Source organism: Manacus candei, unplaced genomic scaffold (genome assembly GCF_025592945.1).
Source record: "Manacus candei isolate 608988 ecotype Guabito, Panama unplaced genomic scaffold, ASM2559294v1 h1tg000022l, whole genome shotgun sequence".
NCBI classification, from domain to species: Eukaryota; Metazoa; Chordata; class Aves; order Passeriformes; family Pipridae; genus Manacus; species Manacus candei.
In genome coordinates, this window is record NW_026138070.1 from 6285141 (window position 1) to 6305510 (window position 20370).

At 46.6% G+C, this 20370-nt stretch overlaps 2 protein-coding genes and 1 long non-coding RNA gene across 9 annotated transcripts; 1 reads left to right on the forward strand and 2 right to left on the reverse strand.

Moving 5' to 3' along the window:
* Positions 1–26: 26 nt before the first annotated feature.
* Positions 27–10348, reverse strand: SLC35E2B (solute carrier family 35 member E2B). 6 transcript variants are annotated; one of them, XM_051786465.1, is made up of 9 exons: positions 10333–10348; positions 5954–6479; positions 5376–5511; positions 4520–4647; positions 3681–3801; positions 3300–3353; positions 3024–3096; positions 2316–2461; positions 27–2087 (listed from the first exon to the last, which is right to left on the reverse strand). In XM_051786465.1, the coding sequence occupies exons 2-9, from the start codon at positions 6276–6278 to the stop codon at positions 1844–1846; spliced, it is 1227 nt and encodes a 408-aa protein (XP_051642425.1). In that variant the 5' UTR covers positions 6279–6479; positions 10333–10348; the 3' UTR covers positions 27–1843. The 6 variants fall into 6 exon arrangements, with proteins under 6 accessions (XP_051642425.1, XP_051642423.1, XP_051642420.1 ...); XM_051786463.1 differs by lacking the exon at positions 10333–10348 and adding an exon at positions 9573–9674; XM_051786460.1 differs by lacking the exon at positions 10333–10348 and adding an exon at positions 9515–9640.
* On the forward strand, positions 9642–19342 carry LOC127470683 (uncharacterized). 2 transcript variants are annotated; one of them, XM_051786467.1, is made up of 9 exons: positions 9642–9789; positions 9933–10032; positions 11264–11417; positions 13413–13558; positions 14627–14803; positions 15501–15614; positions 17074–17160; positions 18042–18189; positions 18624–19342. In XM_051786467.1, exons 1-9 carry the CDS (start codon positions 9779–9781, stop codon positions 18653–18655), a joined length of 969 nt encoding a protein of 322 aa, XP_051642427.1. In that variant the 5' UTR covers positions 9642–9778; the 3' UTR covers positions 18656–19342. The 2 variants fall into 2 exon arrangements, with proteins under 2 accessions (XP_051642427.1, XP_051642428.1); XM_051786468.1 differs by lacking the exon at positions 14627–14803.
* On the reverse strand, positions 11424–17364 carry LOC127470687 (uncharacterized). Its single transcript, XR_007904375.1, has 3 exons — positions 17179–17364; positions 13384–13653; positions 11424–12670 (listed from the first exon to the last, which is right to left on the reverse strand). It is a non-coding gene; the product is annotated as an uncharacterized LOC127470687 (long non-coding RNA).
* Positions 19343–20370: the final 1028 nt, after the last annotated feature.

Sequence of the window (20370 nt, forward strand, 5' to 3'; positions counted from 1 at the left end):
AAGTAGAAATATGATGCAAACCACACTTTTTGGTAGTTATACTTTCAAAAATCTCAGTGTATTTGGCAGAAAACAAACAAACAAAAAAACCCCCACAGAGCTCCACGCCACAGTCCACAGCTTTTATAAAAGTGACAAGAGTACAAAAGAAACAAAATACCACAGACACATCACATACAGAATGAGGAAAAACTGGCATTTTTAGGGGAATATGCCCCAGGCAACCAGTCAGGTGTGGGAATGCAAACTGAAGTGAGCATTGGCACCAAACAAGCACAAACTACTGAAACAGAGACAGCTGCTCCAGAGAGGCTCTTGGACACATCTTGGCTCTCTGCAGGAACAGCTCACTAAAGCCAGTGGAATTATAAGTGGAAATGTAACCATGAGCCTAAATTTCACAGGAACTCTACTGGAAACTTCCTATTAGCAATTATTTTTACCACTATATCCACGCTACAGTCTTCCAGAAGAGTGGCAATTATTAAAATCCGCTCATTTGAACTGTTAATTATGTTCCCAAAAAGTCCATTTGAATGCTTTTGTAGCTACTTGTGCTTTTTTTGCCAAAACTAATTACTAGTCTTGAGAACTTCGAAAAGGAAAGTTAAGATTTAATCTTTGACCTACCACAAAACAGAATTTCCTTTAAAAAAAAAAAAAAGAAAACTTAAGAGCAGCAGGAATAAAGATTTGCCTCAGTTTATGGTTAATGTTCCTCCCTTCAGTGACCTCTGTTCCATCTGTCACAGATACCTCAGATTATTTACATAATCAGAAACTACACAAATACTTTACACACAGGTCAGAATCATAACCCTGAGTTTCTAAAAGGCAGCGTTTTGTTGCGCTCTTAGAAATAATACAAAAAACCGTCCACTTATTTCCTCATAACAGAAATGCATAATAAAATGCAAGAAACTAAAATGGTTTCTTAGAGAAATACGGAGCTCCTGCTTCCTTTATCACCGAAGTTTTCAGTGTTTTTTACCTCTAAGCAAGTGCAAGTATTTTAATTCACCACTCCACATATGTGTGTGTGTGTGTGTGAATACTTGCATTTCAGTTTTGTCAATGCATGATCAGAATGAAATTTTAGGAGAAAAATCAGTTTTCATCCATAGATTGGTCGTTGGAAATAGCTGCTCACCACTGCTCTGGGGCACAGACTCATTCCCAGAGTTTGCTCCAACTAAACAGACACCAGAATAAATTGTTTGTGGGGGAGAGAGGGGGGTTCCCTCTTTGAATCACAGAATATCCTGAGCTGGAAAGGATCATCAGTCCAACTCCTGGCTCTGCACAGGACACCCCAGAATCCCACCCTGTCCCTGAGAGCGTTGTCCAAACGCTCCTTGAGCTCTGGCAGGTTTTGGTGCCCAAAATGCAGGAAATGTGGAGTAACAACCGGGAATTTCAGATACGCCCCAATTCCATCCCACTGCCAGCAGAACACAGCCAGGGCCCCACGTTTTCACATTACTTTGATGGGGAGGGAGGCAGGAATTGCTTTCCCACGAGCCACTGAAGTTCTTTCACTCATACAGGCTCGGTCATTATTTGCAGTCAAGGAGAGACACTAAAGCCCACGTTTAGCACGTTCCAGGACACCAGGTCCTGGTTGGGGTATCAGTTGGTCAGTACATCAAGGCTTACTGGATCCTCCCCAGGTCCTTCCTGCTGAAGGTCCCAGGATCAAGGGGAGCAAGGCTTGCTGGATCCTTCCAGGTCCCAGGCTCGACCTGAACTCCAAGGAACCCAACAGCATCAGCAGCTGGAGCAACAACCCCTTTGGGGATGAGTTCCTTTGAGTTACACTCGGTCAGAAGAACAAATGGCCATATTAATCATAGGGTTCCAAATCCTTGGGAATCAGTGGCTCTGTGTCCTCAGTGGGACCCTGTGTGGGCTGTGGGGGGGTGGCCAGGCTGTGCAGGGTCTCCTGCTGATGCTGCTTTGCCTTGTTGTAGAGCAGGACCCCGATGGTCACCAGGACGGTGCCGATGGCTGAGAGACTGGTGATCTTGTTCCCAAACACGATGATGCTGAGCCAGATGGACAGGGCGTGTTTCACAGTGCTGGCAACACTGCAAGGCAATTAAAAACCAAGGTTAGAAAAAAACCCCTTTGTCAGATCCCACACACAACCTCTGTCTTCCTTTCTTTTCAAACACCAACTCAAACTCCACTTCCAACCCCAACCGTTCCACGATTTACCTCCTTCAATTCTTTGCACACCCTCTCCTGCCCAGTTCTCAAGCAGAAATACTGAGCAAGGAGAAAAGGATGTGAAATGGTGCCCCTGATAGTTTTACCTGAAAGTCACAGGAGAAATTTTTCCCATCAAGGCATAGGCTGTAACACTTTGGAGGTGGAACAAGACTCCATCTATCAAGAGAAGTATGACAATATCCTGGTTGTAGCTGAAGCTTCTCCCACTTTTCCCAATCCCAGGCACATCCTAAACAGCAAAAAAAAAAAAAAGAAATTGAAGAGTTTAGTTTATAAGCAAATCCAGAAGTGATTTTCCACCTAACTCATTCCTATTAGAAGCATTTACAGTTTTACATTTAAACTTCAGCAAAACAAAACCTAAAACATACAAGACAGATAATATAAATTTTCCCCTACAATACATCAGAAACCCAGCTCTCATCTGACTGAACTTCCCAGTGTGTTCGGCCTGTTTGCTTTTTTGAACACTGATGCACAGCAATGAAATGCCACAATTTAAAGGATACATACTCAACCTGCTGTATTATACTCACTTTCACTTAATTTTATTTTCAAAGAGTTAATGTTCCTGTACACTATGTGAATATCGACAAAAAGTCAACAAATATGTAAGATTTTGTTTTCAAGTCTTTATCTAAAACTTCAAATGGACTTGGACAACATTTGTCTCAAAAATCCTGAGATAAACTCGGGTATTTTGGATCAACTCATGTCTGCATTACATTATTTGTTGAAAATCTTCTCTTTTTTAGTCCCCCAATCCCTTGTAAAAGGTGAATTCCAATTACCATGAAAAAGATCCAAGCTGGAATAAGCATAACCACTGCAGCAGCACTCGTGTAGAACTGCAGCTCTGGGGCTCTACAAAGGAGAAAAAACGCTAATTAAAATGATTAAAAGCTTCCTTTTTCAAAGCAAAGAGAGGGGAGCACAGGGGAGTTTCCTTTCCCCAATAAAATGACTTTAGTGAAGGCTGTCTGCAAACAATCTGGTGCAATACAATCATAAATACAAGTAGCCCAAATCCCATCCATAATTAAACCTGAAATATTTTTAATACTTACGAAAATCTGTATTTATCTCCGCTGAGAAGTTTTTTGGAAAAGACGTTTTGCAAACTGAAAAAAAAAAAAAAAATTGAAAAAAATCACCATTTACCTGGATTTTAGTTAGGAAAAAAATTATCAATCCCTGATAATGACAGTTTTTTTCCTTCAGGTGGGGAAATGCATTTTCTACGACTAAAGAAAGGAGTTTGGTCTTTTTTAACTAATGGGATTATACTGTTTAATCTCATTGATGCTCGTGGATATGAGAGAGAAATTGTATCACCTGTTAAAATGCATTTTAAATACCAACATTTAAATGCAGTGTACAGAACTAACTACAAGAAACACTAAAGAAAATCCCTTTATTCCACACACACGGCTCTCCTTATCCCTTACCAGTCCATGATATTGGTGGATAAAGCTGCTGAGAACCCCAGAATGTTGAAGCTGATTTCAGTGGCTGTACACAGAGCCAGCCCTCCCATCACAGGGATCAGGGAGAGATTCACCAGCAATCCTGCAAAGGAAAAGGGGAAAACTCAGCTTGATTCCTGCATTTCCAGCATGTCAGGTACTCTTGAAAGTTGAAATTCTGCCTTTAGCTGAAGGAAAGAACAACTGTCATGTGAAAGGCTTTAAAAGCAGAGAGGTACCTCAGACAACAGCAGGAGGGTCTTGAAAACAACAGGGAAATAAACTCAGTGATAAAATATCTCCTCTGGGAAGAAAAATGGCCCAGAGACTGTCTTGGGTTTCGTGTTTTTCACCAAATGCCAGAAGAAAGTTCCACTCTCTGTTCACTCTGGGATTGAATTACTCTCCTTCCTCTGCCTTATTCCAGCCTCAGAGCCACCTGAACTGTGTCACCCCTCTGACTGACAGCTGGGAACAAGCAAAGTCTCTCCAACCAAGAGGTTGCACTGGAGTCACAGTGAAATCACACTGGGCTGGGGCCTTTTTTTGGTGGTGTTTTTAAATCAGAGGGAAGAAATTCAAGAATTTTAAATTGTCTTTAAAAGGAGGAACACACTGAACTTCCATTATTTAAGGGCATAATAATGTTTTCTTGACAGAAAAATTACTTAACACCACATTGAAACAACCCCTTTTTTACTCCCATATACTCTGCTTATTGAGTTCAGAATGATTCTTCCAGCTGCACTTCTTATATTCTGGTGGGCTCTCCTTCTCCTTGGCCAAAAAAAAACCCAGAGTAACTAAATCCCATTGCTCACCAGTGTATTCCCCCAAAATCATCCGAGACATGATGACAGTGAAAATGGGAGCAGAGCTTTTCACCGTTTCTGCAAAGGAAACTGCCACGTTCTTCAAGCTCACAAGGCCCAGCACTACTGTTGCAAATCTGCAGGAGGAAAACAGAAGAAGAAATGAAGGAAAAAAAAACCCTAAGAAATTAATTAGAACATCAGAAGTGAAGCAGGAAATAAAATAACGCTTTAAGAGCTCCTCAGACACCCAGCATAAAAAGAATTGCACTATAATCCCAAAGTTTTCAATTAGGCTCAGTAGAAAAAGTAAAAATCTGCTGATAAACAGGAAATTTTATCTGCAGTTATCCATCTTTAGCGTAAATTAGATATGCCACATATTTACCATAGTTTAAATCATTAAATTAGTCTAATTTATCGCTTATTTGATTATTCTTTATCAGTTTTGTGGTGTAAAGGAAATAAAATCATTTATTCTTATTCTCTCCTAGACCACAAACTGATAGTACCCCAGCACACAGCAAATATTGACTTTTTAAAGATAAATATTAATAGCCTGGATCACTTTTGAGGCAAAAGGCTGGTAAATACCAGTGCACTAAACAAACATCAGCCTCAAAAGAGAAAGGGAAGAAAGTAAATGGGAAGAGAAGTGTGTTCTGAAAGAAGGTAAATGTGGTGGGAGGCCAAGGTAGCCAAAAATGTGATTTTTGTGGGTGGGGGGAAATTCTCCAAACACTTTTTAATCAAGAAAAAAAAGACAGAGAGCCATGAAAATACAGCTCCTGTTCAGAAAAAAAATCACAAATATTAGCATAGGAAATTTTAGCAAATACAGTGCAGGAAATATTTACCCATTTACCTCATCAATCCAACAAAGAGCATTATCATGATGAAATTGGGGGGGTAAGAGATGCGGGTCTTGTGCTGGTACAAACAGCAGGGAACAAACATTTTTATACAGCCAATGAAGGTGGTTGAAAGCATTTGAACAGCACCTAAAAAGGATGAGAGGGGAAATAAAATCAGTCAGAAGGTGGTGGAACACGACAAATCAAGCAACCTCAGAAAATTTCTCAGACAAGCTCCTGTAGGACTTTTATCTATGACCAAAGTTTCATCTTCCAGCAAGTGGAGGAAAGAACAGTGTCAGAAACCCCTTTAAAGAACATAATCACAGCTCACGAGTTCCCAGCCCCAAGATCCCTCCCCACATCTCCCAGCCAGGCCTTTTTCACTTCAGTTGAACCACTTTGTCCCTCAGCTTCATACAAGAGGATCTGGTACTGTCAAATCATAGAATATCCTGAGTTGGAAGGGACCCACAAGGATCATCAGCTCCTGGCCCTGCCCAGGATCCCAACAATCCTCGTGCCTGTGGAGCCTGCTCCAGTCAAATAAATCCTATATAAATATCTTCCTGGCAAAGGAAAGGAGTACCTAACATGCTGGGCTCTCCTTCCAGCAAGGAGAGGATGTATTTGTTAAGAAAAAGAGTGCAAAAGCTGAAGAAGAACCACAAGGTGAGGTAGATGAGAGCGTGGGAGTTCCAGATGCCCAGGTCGGACTCGATGACCGTGGTCTCCGTGATGGTGATTTTGAGGACGTTCTCCTCCGGCACGCTGTCACTGCGAGCTATCACAAACTTCTCACTCCTGTGAGCAAAGAGGGAGCCCAGGTGGAACAGGGATTTTCCCTTTGGCTTCTCTTCCAGGGGCGAAGGACTCGGTGCCTCCGGAGTCTGAGCGCTTGCCACGGTCGACATGGTGACTTTAAGGAATTAATGTTTGTCCTCAGCACGAATCAACATTGACTTAGCACAGCACTTGACTTAACAAAAATATCATGTGATTAATGCTTCATCTCCCATGGCCTGGAAAGGACCTGCACTTGGTCCTCCAAAGAACATCTTGCACAAAAATAAACTCCGCGCTCTTCTTCATGTGGCCTGTTCCATGTTTTCTGCCTAAGAGGGAGAGAAGGAAAAAGAGTGTATGCTCTGAGAGACATTTTAAATCCCTAATGCAGCAAAGATACCACATTTCTCCCGCGCTCTGTCAAAGATAAAAAGACTTGTGTAGTCTTTCAAGACTGGATTTTGAACTCCTCGTATCGTGATACCAAGATTAGGCACCAAGGATTTATCCAAGGGAGGTTTTTCTAATTCTAAAATAGCATGTACACACACACAACAGACTTCATGTGGTTTTAAGTTCTTTCTCCTTTAAAGCACATCAACACGGCCTTTCCACTTATAACTAACTCCTCTTCCTGATTCTCCAGTGTCTTTGATCTCAGTCTAAGGTCTTCTTTAACCACTCCACAGAAAAATATTCCCAACCCAGCAAATCCAGGCAGGAGCCTGGACTAATTAATCTGTTATCAACCCGAGTCAAATAAGCAATCAATAATCAAGGACTGTAACTGCCAGTAATCACAAACACAATTATCCTGGTAAATGTGAATTCCTAGGTGAACAAAGTAGGAAAATATGTCCAACGGCTTTCCAAACAGACTTGTTCTCTATTTAATTACTTGTAAATAATGTAACATCACTTATTTTGCCACACAGAACTGCTGTACCTTGCAATTCAATATCAGTACTTGCAATAATTCTTAAAGCCTTTTTTAATAGATCTGACAGAAAAAAAAGGCATTAAATCATTTGCAACTGGAGCTTTCTCCTTTTACAGATGGCACAAAATGTGCCAAGTTACAGTTGCAGAGTCCAGAGAGCACCAAAACCCCCCCTGTGACCTTCATCCCTCCCCAGCCAGGCAGGGTCAGCCAGTGCCACTCAGGGGTTCAAAGTCTGTAGTGAGAAACAAAGAAACTGCACCTGAGCAGCTGATCTGCAACATCAAAACACACTCTGAATTTATCCCTTTTATTTCTGCAGCCTTTGTCTTACGAGCAAGTGAAAATTGGATGAATCAGATGCAGATGAATTGAGGGACTGGAGCTCTTTTGTTCCTCAGTGAACAAGCACTCGGGGAAATTACATTTTAAATGCTTGTCTCCAGAAGCACATTTAGTGGACAGACAAGACAATGGGCCTTAAAAGGGGATTCTTGTGGGGGAAGTTAATTACTGGACATCTTGGAAAAGCCATCTGAAATGAGATCCTAATAGTACAGTGCATCAAACAACAGCAGCACAACCGACATTCAATGGCAAGAGAAATACAAGAGTTGTACCAAGAGCTACTGCACCTGCCCTGATTCTGGGAGCATGTGAACAGGTGAACAGGACACATTATTTTCTTCAGGGTTTTTTTTTTGCCCAATGTGGCATCTCAAATAAATCATAAAGAGGTACTAAAGAGTTAAATATCTCCTGTCAGAGCAGCTGCTTTACAGTGAAATTTTCCATTCCTCACATTCTCTGGTTCTGTTGTTACAGCCAAGCACTGCAGATTTCCATCCCCGTTCCTTTATCTCTTTCCATTTTCCCAGGAAATCATGACAGCAGCAAACCAAGGTATGAGACCCTCTAACACACTCGTGTTGAACCCGTGCTTGTGTTAACCCAGTTCAACACAAAACTTTGAAGGAGGAGACACGTTCTCCAAGAGAATTTGGTAAGAAAAATGGATTCTTGGCTCCTCCTCCTTTTTCAGGTCTTAAAAAAATGCCCCTCTGCATTCAAAATAGTTGGTTAGCACAGCTTTTTCAGTACCTTTTCTGTTTATACAAGTCAATTAAAACCAAAAGCAATCAAGCACCATGAAACTCCCACCCTCAGCAGCGCTGGGATATCAGGTTTGATATCGCTGATTCCACACATGGCAGGAAGCAGAACAGCAAATAAGAACAGAACTACTCCCCTAAATTACTGACCTGCTGGCTTAAATCATCTGGAAAGCCTAAACGGGCTGAAAGAGTTCTCCATCTGGAACTAATTCAGTCTTCCTCCCTCAAGGCCAACCAGCAGCTGATGTTTACCAACAGCTGAAAACGTGGCAGTGGTTGGCAGTTGTTTCTCTTGGATTACACACAAAGCCTCAATCCTCCAGCTCAAAAGAACCAGCACCGTGCACTGCCTTTTCCTTGTATCTCCTCCAACCTTCAGCTACACTGCCAGTAACAACGTTGTGTCAAGGTGGAAAGCACATCCACAAAGAACTCTCTGAAGTCAGCTTTACTCAAGAAAAACTAAAGCTCAATTATGCTGCAAGTGCTTAAGGCCAACATGACAGTGAAAAAACAGAGACTTGTGTCCGTGACCCTTCCTCTGTTACACAAGAGGTCACCCGAACATTGCCCCCAGCACAGCAAACAGGGCAGAATTCAGCGAGTTATGGCTATTAACAGCTTCATTACATTGTAACGAGAGACACAGGCTGTAAGCACAATACCAAAACTATTAACGGCTCCCACACAGAGAGGATGCCGAAAGATGGAAATAGCTTCAAGACTTTTCTCGCATTCCAAGGCTGTTTCTGGTCACCCACTCCTAGACCCTTCCCTGCCCATTCCGAACCAGCCCCACGCAGACAATTCCCGCTCGCCTTCCAGCCCCCGAGCAGGGCTCGGAGCATCCCGAGCATCCCCGGCACAGGAGCTGCACCGCGGCCTTTCCGCCCGCCCCTCCGGGCCCAAAGGCTTTCCAGAGATCTCCAGCACCCACACCCCCCTTCCCAGGGCCGGCCGGGGATGCTGCTCTCCATCAGCGCCCGCTCTGCCCTCCCTCCCTCCCTCAGCGAATCCCGCCCGGCACCTGCGGGCTCCCCGCACGCCGCCGCTCCCGTGGCTCCGGCAAACCCGGGATGCGGCTCCCCGGGGGATGCAGCTCCCGGGATGCAGCCACCACCCATCCCATCCCATCCCATCCCATGCCATCCCATCCCTTCCCGAGCTGCGCCCGGAGCGCCGGGCGGGGAGGCGGGTCCGGCCCCGCACCGCCCCGCCGGGGCTGCACCGGGCACCGGCCCCTCGGGGCGGAGAAGCGCCCCGGGCTCGCCCCTTTGTCCCCGCGACCGTTCGGGGGAGGCCATTTTACCGAACCCACGAGGAAACGACCCAAAGGAGCGGGGCGGGGGGTCACGGGGGACACGCACAGCGAGAACCGCGCCGAGCCCCCGCCGCGCCGAGCCCTCCATGGCCCGCGGGGGCGGACGGGGCGGGGACGCCCCTCGGGACCCTCGGGAGCCCTCCCCGGCCGTGCCGGGGAAGTGACGTGCGGGGTGTCCCCCGGAAGCGCTGCGGGGGCCCCTCCGCAGCCATGTAGGTCCCGTCAGAGCGGGGCGGGAGCGCGGCCGCGGCCATGGACGGCAGGTACGGGCGGCACCACGCGCGGCGCGGGGGGTGCCCCGCCGCGCTGCCCACGGCGGGGCAGTGCCGGGGGTGGGGAGGGCGCGGGCGGCCCCCCCCGCGGGTGCGTGGTGCGGCCCCGTGACCGTCCCGTTGTGTCCCCGCAGCGGCGCCGCGGGCCCGGCGGGGCCGAGCCTGCCCAGCCTGCCCAGCCTGCCCAACCTCACCCCGCGACACCGGCAGCTCATCCCCACGCCCTGCGGGCCCGTGAGTACCGACACCCCGCGGCATCGCACACACCCCCGCGGCTCTTCCCGCGGCGCTCGGCCCAGCCCCGGGTGCCTCTCCCGCCCCTCTCGCCGGCATCTCCGCGGAGTCCGTCCCTGCCGGGGATTACAGGGTCCCTCCGTCCCTGCCGGGGATTACAGGGTCCCTCCGTCCCTGCCGGGGATTACAGGGTCCCTCCGTCCCTGCCGGGGATTACAGGGTCCCTCCGTCCCTGCCGGGGATTACAGGGTCCCTCCGTCCCTGCCGGGGATTACAGGGTCCCTGTGTCCGCGTTGTTACCTTGCCTGGGAGGAATGGCAGATGGAATGGGAATGGGAAAACGTGCCTCGAATCCGTGCCCGAATTAAGGTGGACCGGGGAGTTCAGGTGTCTGCTCTCCAAGGCTTGTCACAGAAGGAGCATCCTGATAGAGAGTGACAGAATTATGGAATGTCCCGAGTCGGAAGGGACCCACAGGGATCAGCCAGTCCAACCCCTGGCCCTGCCCAGGGCACCCCAACAATCCCACCCTGTCCCTTAGAGCGTTGTCCAAATGCTCCCTGAGCTTTGGCAGCCTTGGGAAGTGACCATTCCTTGGGAAGTAACCATTCCATGGGAAGCCTGTTCCAGTGCCCAACCACCCTCTGGGGGAAGATCCTTCTTTCCTGAGATCCAACTTAACCCTGCCCTACCACAGCTCCAGCCATTCCCTCAGGTCCTGTCCCTGCTCACAGGGAGCAGAGATGGGAGCAGAGTCATCTCTCTCTGTGTTGAGTTCCTGCAAGGATGTTGCCTCACCTGAAGTATTTTAGTGAAAGAAAATAAGGACCTCACCTCACTGAGAACCCCGACCCTGTATTTACAGTTCTCTAAAACTGAAAGTCTGGGAATGTGTTGCCTGCTGGACACCCCCGTGCTCTGACAGGGGTAGGTGTGGGCACTGGCAATCTCCAGGCCAGGAATGGGATTATAATGCCATGACCTTTGTGAGGCAGAAAGGCTGGAGCTATAAACCAGGGCAGACTAGGCTGAGATTAATTATGCAGTAAAGTTGGACTTCTCCCTTCCTCAGCAATTTTGGACTTCAAGTTCAGTTGGTGGGTTTCTCTTCCTTTTCCCAAGGGAAAACCCTGCACTGCCTCATTTACCCAACTTGCCCTAATGTGGTTTTTTTAGGAACAGCAATGAGTTTATTCTGCGTTATGTGTTCAGAGATGTTCTTCCTTTCCAGATAAAGCCATGTTCAGAGCTCTCATTCCCTGTGAAGATCTACTTCTGTGTCACTATTTTGTCTCTGCTGAGTGTCATAGGACTCACCATAGAGACACTGGTCCGGCAGACTGAGGAGGATTTCACCATTTCCTTTATCCAGTTGGTTGGAGTTGGTAAGAAACTGTTGGGATTTTGAAACAAATACATTTTTTTCCCCCCAAGGTGTAATTAAGCAGCAACTGAAGTTTCTTATGTGAGAGGTGCTGAATGTTCAGCTGTGCCAGAAAAGCTTCCAGTTCCCATTTTAATGTCTGATCTCAAACAAGAAAATGTGACGGCATCTCTCTGTGCTAAGTTCCTGCAAGGATGTTGCTTCACCTGAAGTATTTTATTAAAATAAGAACCTCATTTTTTAAAAAAAGAAAATCTCTTTTTTGTCTAATATTTTCCCCCCACTGGAAGATCCAAACTTCCTTGGATATTTCCAATGAGAGCTTCAACAGAAACTTATTTTCGTGTTCTTGGGTCCATTTGTCTCGAATAGAAATTACCATGAAAATAATAAACTATTTCAGGAAGTGGCTTTAGCAGGTCTTGGCTGCCAAAACAGTGTGAAAAAGGAGAGATTGTGGGTGTAACACAGTCCTTGCCTTCCAGCTCTCACCCAGAGGGAACAAAGACAATAGCTTTGTTCCAGATTCTATAATTAGACAAATCCCAACAATGCTTTAATTCCAAACCTCTGATTTAATGAGCAGCTTTTCACACAGGACTCACAAAGCTGCAATGTTAGAACAGCCTGAAGAACCTTCATATTAAGTCAGTCACAGACCTGGGAAGTTGAAGCCACACTTGCCCATCTGTTTTTCCCCCAAACCATGTTTTCTGTGTGGTAGACAAAGACTGGCAGGACAGGTGTTTCTTTAAAGAAAAATAGATGCCCTGGCTGCAACAATCTCTTGGGTTTACAATTAGATATTTAATTTAAGGGGGGTTGGGGATTTAATCTGTTGATAAATATTCATCCCCAAAACCAAGGGGGTGTCCTGTATTTCAGAAATGTGCATATGCCACCTCTGCAAAAAGCTTGATAATCAGAGCCTATTTTCAAATTATTCGTGCAAAATTTCTTCTGATTGAGCAGCTGAATTTGCAAAACAAGGAAATGCTGCCTTAAGTCTTTGAGGTCTTCCTGAGGTCAAGAGCATGTCCAAAAAACCCCGTGATTCACTCTGGAATTTGCCAATCATTTTCCACTCTCTCGCTCCCTGTTAAGAGCAGTGGAAAAGGAAGTTCAGTCACTGAGGGTTTGTTTAGACACTCAAGTTACTGTGTTCCTTTGAAGACTTGGACAGCACTTTGTCCCCACGTCCCAGCCTTGCAAAAGTGGGGGGGATTTTACGTGTGGAATCCAGGAAGCAGCGCTCTGGAAAAAGAAACCTGTTGTTACTTTGGCTGTGGGAAGAAGGACCCAGTGTTTGCAGGAGCATCCTATAAAAGAACAAAGCCTTTTCCTTATTTAAGCTTTGCCAGAACAGCACAGAGTTCACTGTGACAGGTGACTGGGGGGGGGGGGGTTGATGTGTTTTATAAAAGCAGAACTCAGGCCCTTTGCAGTTATTTTGCAGGGTGGGGTGTTTCGAAATTTCCACAGTAAAAGTAAACTGAATCCAGTCTGTCCAAGTTCAGCTCAACACACAAACCACGTGCAGTGGCCAGACAACACTGCAGAGGGGTGTGGGTGTGTGTGAGTAGTAAACTGCTTGTTAGTCACCTGAATTACTCTCCCTGGGAAGATGATGGCATTTCAGTTCTTTAATAAAAACTGTGCTGCTTCATTTAATTCAAATATCCAATTGGACATGATCAATGTAGTGTTCACAGATTAACACAGCCCAGCTGCCAGTGTGGGTGGCTGATACACTGCCATTTGCAGAGAGTTACTTCACAAGGAATTTAAAAATCCAACTGATTATTTAATTTCTTAGGGAGAGTGTTTTTTAAGCCTCTGATTCAGGCTCCTTGGTGGGAGCAAAGGCGCTCCGGGCCGAGGAGCCTCAGCTCTGTGGTTCTGCTCAGGTTTTTGGCACCCAGGTCCAGCACAGTGGGAAGTTTTGCTGGTGTTCAGTGTATCCTCACCTGGCACTGCCCTTGCCTTGTCCCCCCAGTGTTCTGTGTGTACTATGTGAGCCGGGGGATCCTGCAGGAGAACCGCCAGGAGCTCATCGTCTTTGTGCTCTCCATCCTGCTCGTGATGCTGCGCTCCATCACCAACTTCACTGTCCTCCCCGCTGAGCAAAAGCCAAAGCTCCTGGTCAGTCTCTCCTGCTTTTCATCCATTTTTCCTTTCCCCACCTGTTGGGTGTGAAAACCCGTCCGTAGAAAGGCAGGGTGTCTGTGGTGAGGGCACTGCTGACAGAAATGGCAGTTAATCTGAGTTAATTCCTGCTGAACAACAAAGTGTGCACATCCACGGCTGCAGGTCTGCTCCTCTGAGCTGTTCCCTGGGTTTCTTTGTGGCAGAATCTGGAAGTAACATAAATATCAAAGGATTGCACAGGGTTACTGCAGAAAACACCCTTCACTTCACCTGCTCTGCTTCACATCTGGCCTAAAGTCACATAAATTTAACCTGGAATCTCCAATCCATAGGCAAGGACACAGCTCCATAAACACAGCCTTGTGTTTTTATGGGATTTATGGGAACCTGCTGCAGGGAAACAAAGATACAACAAGCTGGGGGAAGATACTGCCACTGCAGGTTATGTTGTTTGCATTCATAGCAATTAAATGTGATACAAAGACTGTATTCTGTGCCTTACTGAGATCTGTAGTCAAACTTCCCCTTGCTGTGCTTCCCAGAAGTCCTTCCTTTTTAATCACATTTTTCTCACAAATGGGAGAAGGAAGTTCCTTGCTGTGAAGTCACCCAAAAATTATTCTTCAATAGGAGAGGAGGCAACCAAACTAGGAAGCTGGAGCAGAGGAGAATTTTCCAATTTAGTTTATCTGTCAATTGTACATATAATTAAACAGGCTTATCTGCAGCAAATTGGGTTGTTTGTTTGGGTCAATAAGGAACAGGCATCAAAAGGGTGCAGGGTACTTTAAGATGTGCAGCCAACTCCTCAGCTTATATATTAAACAAGAACCTCAAAGTAAAGCCTGCTGTGGAAGATGTGAAGAGAACTATTAAGGACTGGCTTTTTTACCAGTCTTAACAGTAACTTGAATTACTCTAACTCCTGCTTCCTGAGCAGCAATCATTTCTAGTGTAAATATTCTCATATCAGTGCAATTGTGAAGGGAGTTTTGCCACTTCATCCCAGGTCACCCCCTGTCCCTGTTTTTGGGCAGTCACAGCCCTGTCTCTGTCCCCCAGGCCCGCTTTGTGCTGATCCTGCTGGTTGGCTCCTTCGATGTGATCTGTGCCATCATCCTCATCCAGAGCCAGAGCATGATGGCATTCCGGGTGGGGGGGGCCCTGGAGAGCCTTCAGTCCCAGTACTTCATGCTCAACCTCTGCTTCTCCATGCTCACTTTTGATCTCCAGGCACAGGTAAACAGCTCTGCCCTCCCCACCTTCCCTTTTTTTTTTTCCCCTCTTATTAGTAATAAGTTGGACAAGCTGAGCTAATTATTAACTCCCCAGAGCAATCCTGCCTCTGTCTTACCTTATAATGATGGTCATATCTCCAGGTTTCTATGGGGGAGCTCAGGTAAAATCCATAAAAATGAATCAACACATGTTTTATCACTGTCCTGCACAAAAGGAGAACTGAAACTTACTTTTGGGAAGTTTGTCCATAAAAACAGTAACATCCAGAAGCTCCAACCCACCCCCAGCCTCCTAAAACAGGAAAGGTTATTCCTGCACAACATCCCAGCTGTGTCCTACGCCTGGGGAAGTGATCCTGGGGTGGGAGAGGGGAACCTGCCCCACAGGGCAGTGGGGTGAGGGAACAACTGAAGTTACAGACACAGGAAGTGAACCCCAAATTTGTTCACCAGGTCTGCACTTCTATCCACTACCCTTCATTCTTTACCACTGTGTTACCTTATGCTTTATCTGCCTTATCTTTGCTTCATCTTTGTTGGTATCGTGGCACACAGGGGAGTTCCTCTGTCCTGGTTTCCCATTCCATAAGGAAAGATTTTGCCCGACTTTCTGCTGGTGGGGGTTTGTGCCAGGTATTTTTTTCAGTGGCTGCAGGGTCTCAAAGCCATGATTTTTTCCCCATCTCTGCCCCTTCCAGCTCTGCCTGTGTATCCTGCTGATCAGCCTGCACAAGATCACCCTGGTGCACAACATCATCTCTGCCACGGGGGCCCTGTGGGGCTGCCTGAAGGTCACCATCGGCATCATCGCAGTGAGTGTTCAACTGAGACACAGGAAACAACCCCTGAGGGGACAGGGTCTCACCCTGAGCACTCCCCCAGCCTGGGGAGCCACAGCCACCCCCTTCCACACCCCTCTGCCAAGGGAAGGGAGCCAGGAGGGAGAAAACCAGAGCCCCAACAGCACTTCTAACTCTGTGCCTCACCTGAGGGGTGAAACAGTCACAATGTCATTCTTCCTGTCTGAGGGACACAGTTTTATTCTCAGTCCTTGATCACCTACTTAAGTGAAGCCTGTAGGATGACACTTCCATGTTTGAAACCTCTCTGACAAGGTTGGGTGAAACTGGGAACAGTCCTCCAAACTACTGGGGTTATACAGACACAGAGAGACTTCACAGGCCTCAAATCCTTAGGAAACCACACCAGAAAGGTTGGGTGGTCCTTTATGGGGGCAGCTTCTTCAAAATTCAAGGATAGTGTCCAGGTTAAAATGAGGATTTGTGAACTTGAGATGTCATTTTTCACATCAGTCAGACTGAACCTCCTCTGAAATCATGAGACTGTTCCAAGAGTGATTGCAGAATCAGGGCCAAAGTACATCAGATACCTGAGTCTTTTATAACCAGGAAGGAGTTTAGGGGTTTTTTTGGGGGGGGTGAATGTTTTTTTTAGGCTCCTTGGCTGTTTGCTTTGACATTCACACGAATTCCTGGCAGTTGAAATACAGCTTTCCAATTGTTTTGGTGGCTTTCCTTGCTAAAAACGGAGGTAGCACCAAGCACTGTGCTTTTAAAACACTTTGGTAACTCAGGTAACACAGAATCACCTTTCTCCTAATCAGAGTGATGCCTTTTTTCCTGATGGGATTAAAAATGTAAAAAACCTTTCAGCTACTTTCCCCTCACCATCAGCAACAAAGTTCACCTGGGCAGTTGCTGCTCACAGATTACAAGTTCTTTGCTGCTCCTGGAGTTGCCTTCAGGCACTAAAAGAGGGTCTGTCCTTGTAAGAAAAGAGTTGCTCCAGTTAGGTGGCCTCATGTCTTTACATGACTGGATGGCAGTCCCTTCCCTCTTTCCCAAGTCCCAGGGTGAATTGGGAAACAGAGTTCTCCTGACAGTGAAATCCTCTTGCTTCTCCCACGTTTTACTGGGACATTTCAGTCCTCAGTGCCTGCACTTCTCTGAAGTAGAAACAAATGTGGGGAAAAAAGCCACAGGGAGCTTTCAGGCTGTTAACATTCCTTTGTTTTAGAGAAAAACCTGAGCATGCCCAAAGAAAAACCACCCTCACTCCTGGCCCAGCTCAGTGCAAAGCAGAGACTGTATTTCCTGCTTAAAAAAAAATGCCCAGGAGGGCAAAGTTACAGCTGAGAACTCAGCCTGACCAACACTTGAAACGCCACTGAAAAATCAGCTGTTTGTAGCTTTTACAGAGTATATAACAATGAGTTACAGAGCTGTATGTGTGTCTTGTGTTATTTTACAGATTTTGAAAGAGCTGAAACCCCTGGTGTGGATTTTTCTGATCCAGAATGTCCCTGAAGTGGTGTATCTCATCTACCTGCTGTACACGGTAACGCAGCAAACTCACCTGGCTGGGAACAGCAAGGCTGGAGGGCTCCTCTTCCCTGCTGGATCCTGGGGCCCAAAACATCCTCCTGCTGGATCTAAAGAGCAGCAGGCACATCCTGCCTCTTCAGGATCCATTTTTCAGGACAGGAACCATTTCAGCTTGATCTTGAACTGATTAGACACAGGGAGAGGCTCTGGAAGTCTCTGGCAAAGTGTCCAGAATAATTAGGGAAAAATGCAACACAATCTTCCAGTACAAGACACAGAGCTCCTCAAAAATGCCTCCCTTCCTTCATGAGGCCTCAAGTGGTGCCAGAGCATTTGACCAGGGCCTCAGCTGTTATGTTTTAAAGGATTTCTTAGGCAGCACCCCCAGCTGTTGATCCTGGTGTAGCCAAAACAAGCCCACCCAAGTCCAGTGCTGGGTGTTATTTTGTGATAAAGCCTTTCCAAGTGGGGCTCCAGCACCTCCCACAAGATGTGAAGGGAGCAGGGAGAGAGAAGGGCAAGGGCAGAGCAGACTGTTCACCATGGGAAGGGCTGGAATGCTGACAGTGGCCAGGGTTTCTCCTGCTCCACATCCACAGTCTCCAGACACAGATAAAAGTCCCGGGGCTGCAGCCACCCCATCCTTGGGGCTCTGTTTGTCACAGTGTGCAGGCAAACCAGGCCCTTCCCATTACTCCAGGCCTGTTTGCTCTGGCACAGCACAGCAGGACACTTTACCCTCCATCATCTAAACAGGAAACTAAATTTAAAAGCGACCAGTTTGGGTTTTTTCTTCCCCCAAATTCCACTTCTTTCAGAAATTCAGTGCTCCATTGCATCTTGTGGCTTCCAGATTTTGGGTGTTGATTGTTTTATGTCTCCCTTTTCCTGCAGGTGATAAGGGAGTGGGGCAAAGGGAATTCCTACACTCTGGAAGCTGCTTTCATTACTGGCTCCTGCATTTCTGTTGCCATTAAATCTGTCCTGTTCTGGGCCCTGCTCCACGTGTACCGCAGCTTTGGGCAGGGGCTGAGAGAGAGAAGTAAGTACCTCAAAAACTTACCTGGGAAGGTTGTGGCCCGTTGTATCACAGTGGAGAGCCAGGAAAATAGGGATGCTCCCAGTAAAAGGCACATCTCTGAGGACCTCAGGCACTTCTGCAGCCTCAGGGTTTACTGGGCTGACCAAGCTCAGAAGCTTGAGCAGAATATGTGTGGTTTCTCCCTGTGGAAAGCTGACACTAGTTAAAGTTGCTGCCAACTTTGCCAGGAATCCTGGTATCCAAAAAAATCAGGCCTGTGTGGAAGAATCTCTCAGATACCTGTAATTTTTCTTCCCATGCTGTATAATAACAAAGAGACACAGGATAAAGGGCCCCAGAGAGCTCCTAATCCTAAACAACCCAGACCTCCTTTGGCAGGAAGGGCACTGCTGAGCATTGCCTTGGTGCTGACTGACCTTCCTCTCTGCCCACAGTGTTTTCTTCCTATGGAAGGATCGACTCCTGAGCCCCCCGTGCTCCCCCTGCAGCTCTCACCGAGTGAAGGCACAGCAGGGGCAGCTCTGACCAAGCACCTGATTCTGAGTGGGAAATTAAGGGGCCACTTCCACAGGGGCTGGGGACAACACCACACATTCCTGGATGGTGCTGGAGAGCCACAGCAGGGCAGCTGGGGATGGCTTGGAGAGCAGAGGAGCAGTCAGTGCTCTCACCCCGGGGAGTTGTGGCAGGACAGAGCATCTCCCACTCCTCATTTTCCTGCTCTTTGTGACCACGGGAGGTTCACGACATGCACCTGAGTGTTGCTGCTGTAAAAGTGTTTCCCTGGGCCAGCACAGCCCCAGTGACAGAGCAGAGTGTTGCTGCTGTAAAGGTGTTTCCCTGGGCCAGCACAGCCTCAGTGACAGTTCTTTGCACCCCCCATACCCCAGGTCTGGGTGTCTCTGTCCTGCCATTGTTGCTCAGCTCAGATTTTATGGTGGAAAGGCCAAGCCCTGCTGGTGTTTGGTGACAGCTCTTCCCTGCCTGGGGCTCTTCCTCCTCTGACTTCAGAACATTTCAGTTACTTGTTTTTCAGTCCCAGCTACACCCGAGAGCAGCTCACTCTGATCTCCTGCTCCCCTGCAGTGTCTCTAACCAACGTGCCATCCCACGCCAGGGGGACTGTTACAAGCCTTTAATACTGTAATTTAAAGTTTGCTATTTTATTGACTGCAACCTTTAACTACTGGCTATTTTTAAATAAAGTACAAGCACAGTGTGTGTGTGGCTAATTATTTCACTTACAACAGCACGAATTCAATGGGAAATCTCACAAGCCAAGCAGGGAAGGGGCTGGAATTCACATGTGCTGTGACCATCAGAGTCCTCCTCAGACACATCTTTATCTTGTACACTGCACAAAGCAGTTCAAAAATGGATTGCAGCTGATCAGGGAAATCTGCAAGGATTATATCAAAAACTATTAAAAAACCCCTATACAAAATTTAAAAATAATATAAAACATATATAAAACAAATGCAAATATAAAATTAAATAAATTAAATATGTAAGTATATATTATCATTATTATAAATACAAATATAAAATAAATTCGAAAGCCCTATTAAAAAATTTGTATTTTTCTCATCCCAGTCTCCCAAACCTGAATCAAATCTACTTTCCAGGAGGCCCAAGGGGGGGCATGAAGGGGTTGGATTGTGTGGCCCCAGCTGCCAGAGCAGCAGCTGATGGCTGTGACTTCACTGCACAAGTCAGGGGGACTGTGAATTGTTGCTGAAATGGAGAAACACAGTCAAGCACATTCAGGCCTTTTGTGCAGCAGGGCCTGCCCAGAGCAGGACCAGCAGGGGAAGGCTCTGACCTTGCAGAAAGCCTGGACTTGGCCAAAATTAGGTGAAGAAAGTGTGTTTTATGCAATAAATAGAGTAATAAATAGTTTTATATCATACTGAGTGTCAGTGTCCCAGCAATGGGGGTTATTGCTCTGGCCAGGGACAGCAGGAGTTTGTCACCAGCCAGGCAGGAGAAGATGGAAAATCCTTCCTAAAGTGCTTGTAAAACAAATGAACTCCAAAGCAGCTCCATCACCTGCCCAAGGTGTCTCCTCACACTTGTCCAGGAGCTGCTGGAAGGGGTGACACGTTAATGAGGAAACCAAAGGACTCTCAAACACAATTAGTGACAAGTTCCAGGGAGGAAGGGTCTGGACTTGGTCAGAAT

Coding starts and splice junctions, on each gene's coding strand:
- SLC35E2B (XM_051786465.1), bottom strand. CDS start 6,278: ATGTCGACCGTGGCAAGCGCTCAGACTCCGGAGGCACCGAGTCCTTCG. Junction 5,512..5,953: donor AGGAGAGCCCAGCATGTTAG/GTACTCCTTTCC, acceptor CATCCTTTTTAG/GTGCTGTTCAAATGCTTTCA. Junction 2,088..2,315: donor ATTTCTCCTGTGACTTTCAG/GTAAAACTATCA, acceptor ATTGCCTTGCAG/TGTTGCCAGCACTGTGAAAC.
- LOC127470683 (XM_051786467.1), top strand. Junction 13,559..14,626: donor AGCAAAAGCCAAAGCTCCTG/GTCAGTCTCTCC, acceptor TCTGTCCCCCAG/GCCCGCTTTGTGCTGATCCT. Junction 14,804..15,500: donor CTTTTGATCTCCAGGCACAG/GTAAACAGCTCT, acceptor TGCCCCTTCCAG/CTCTGCCTGTGTATCCTGCT.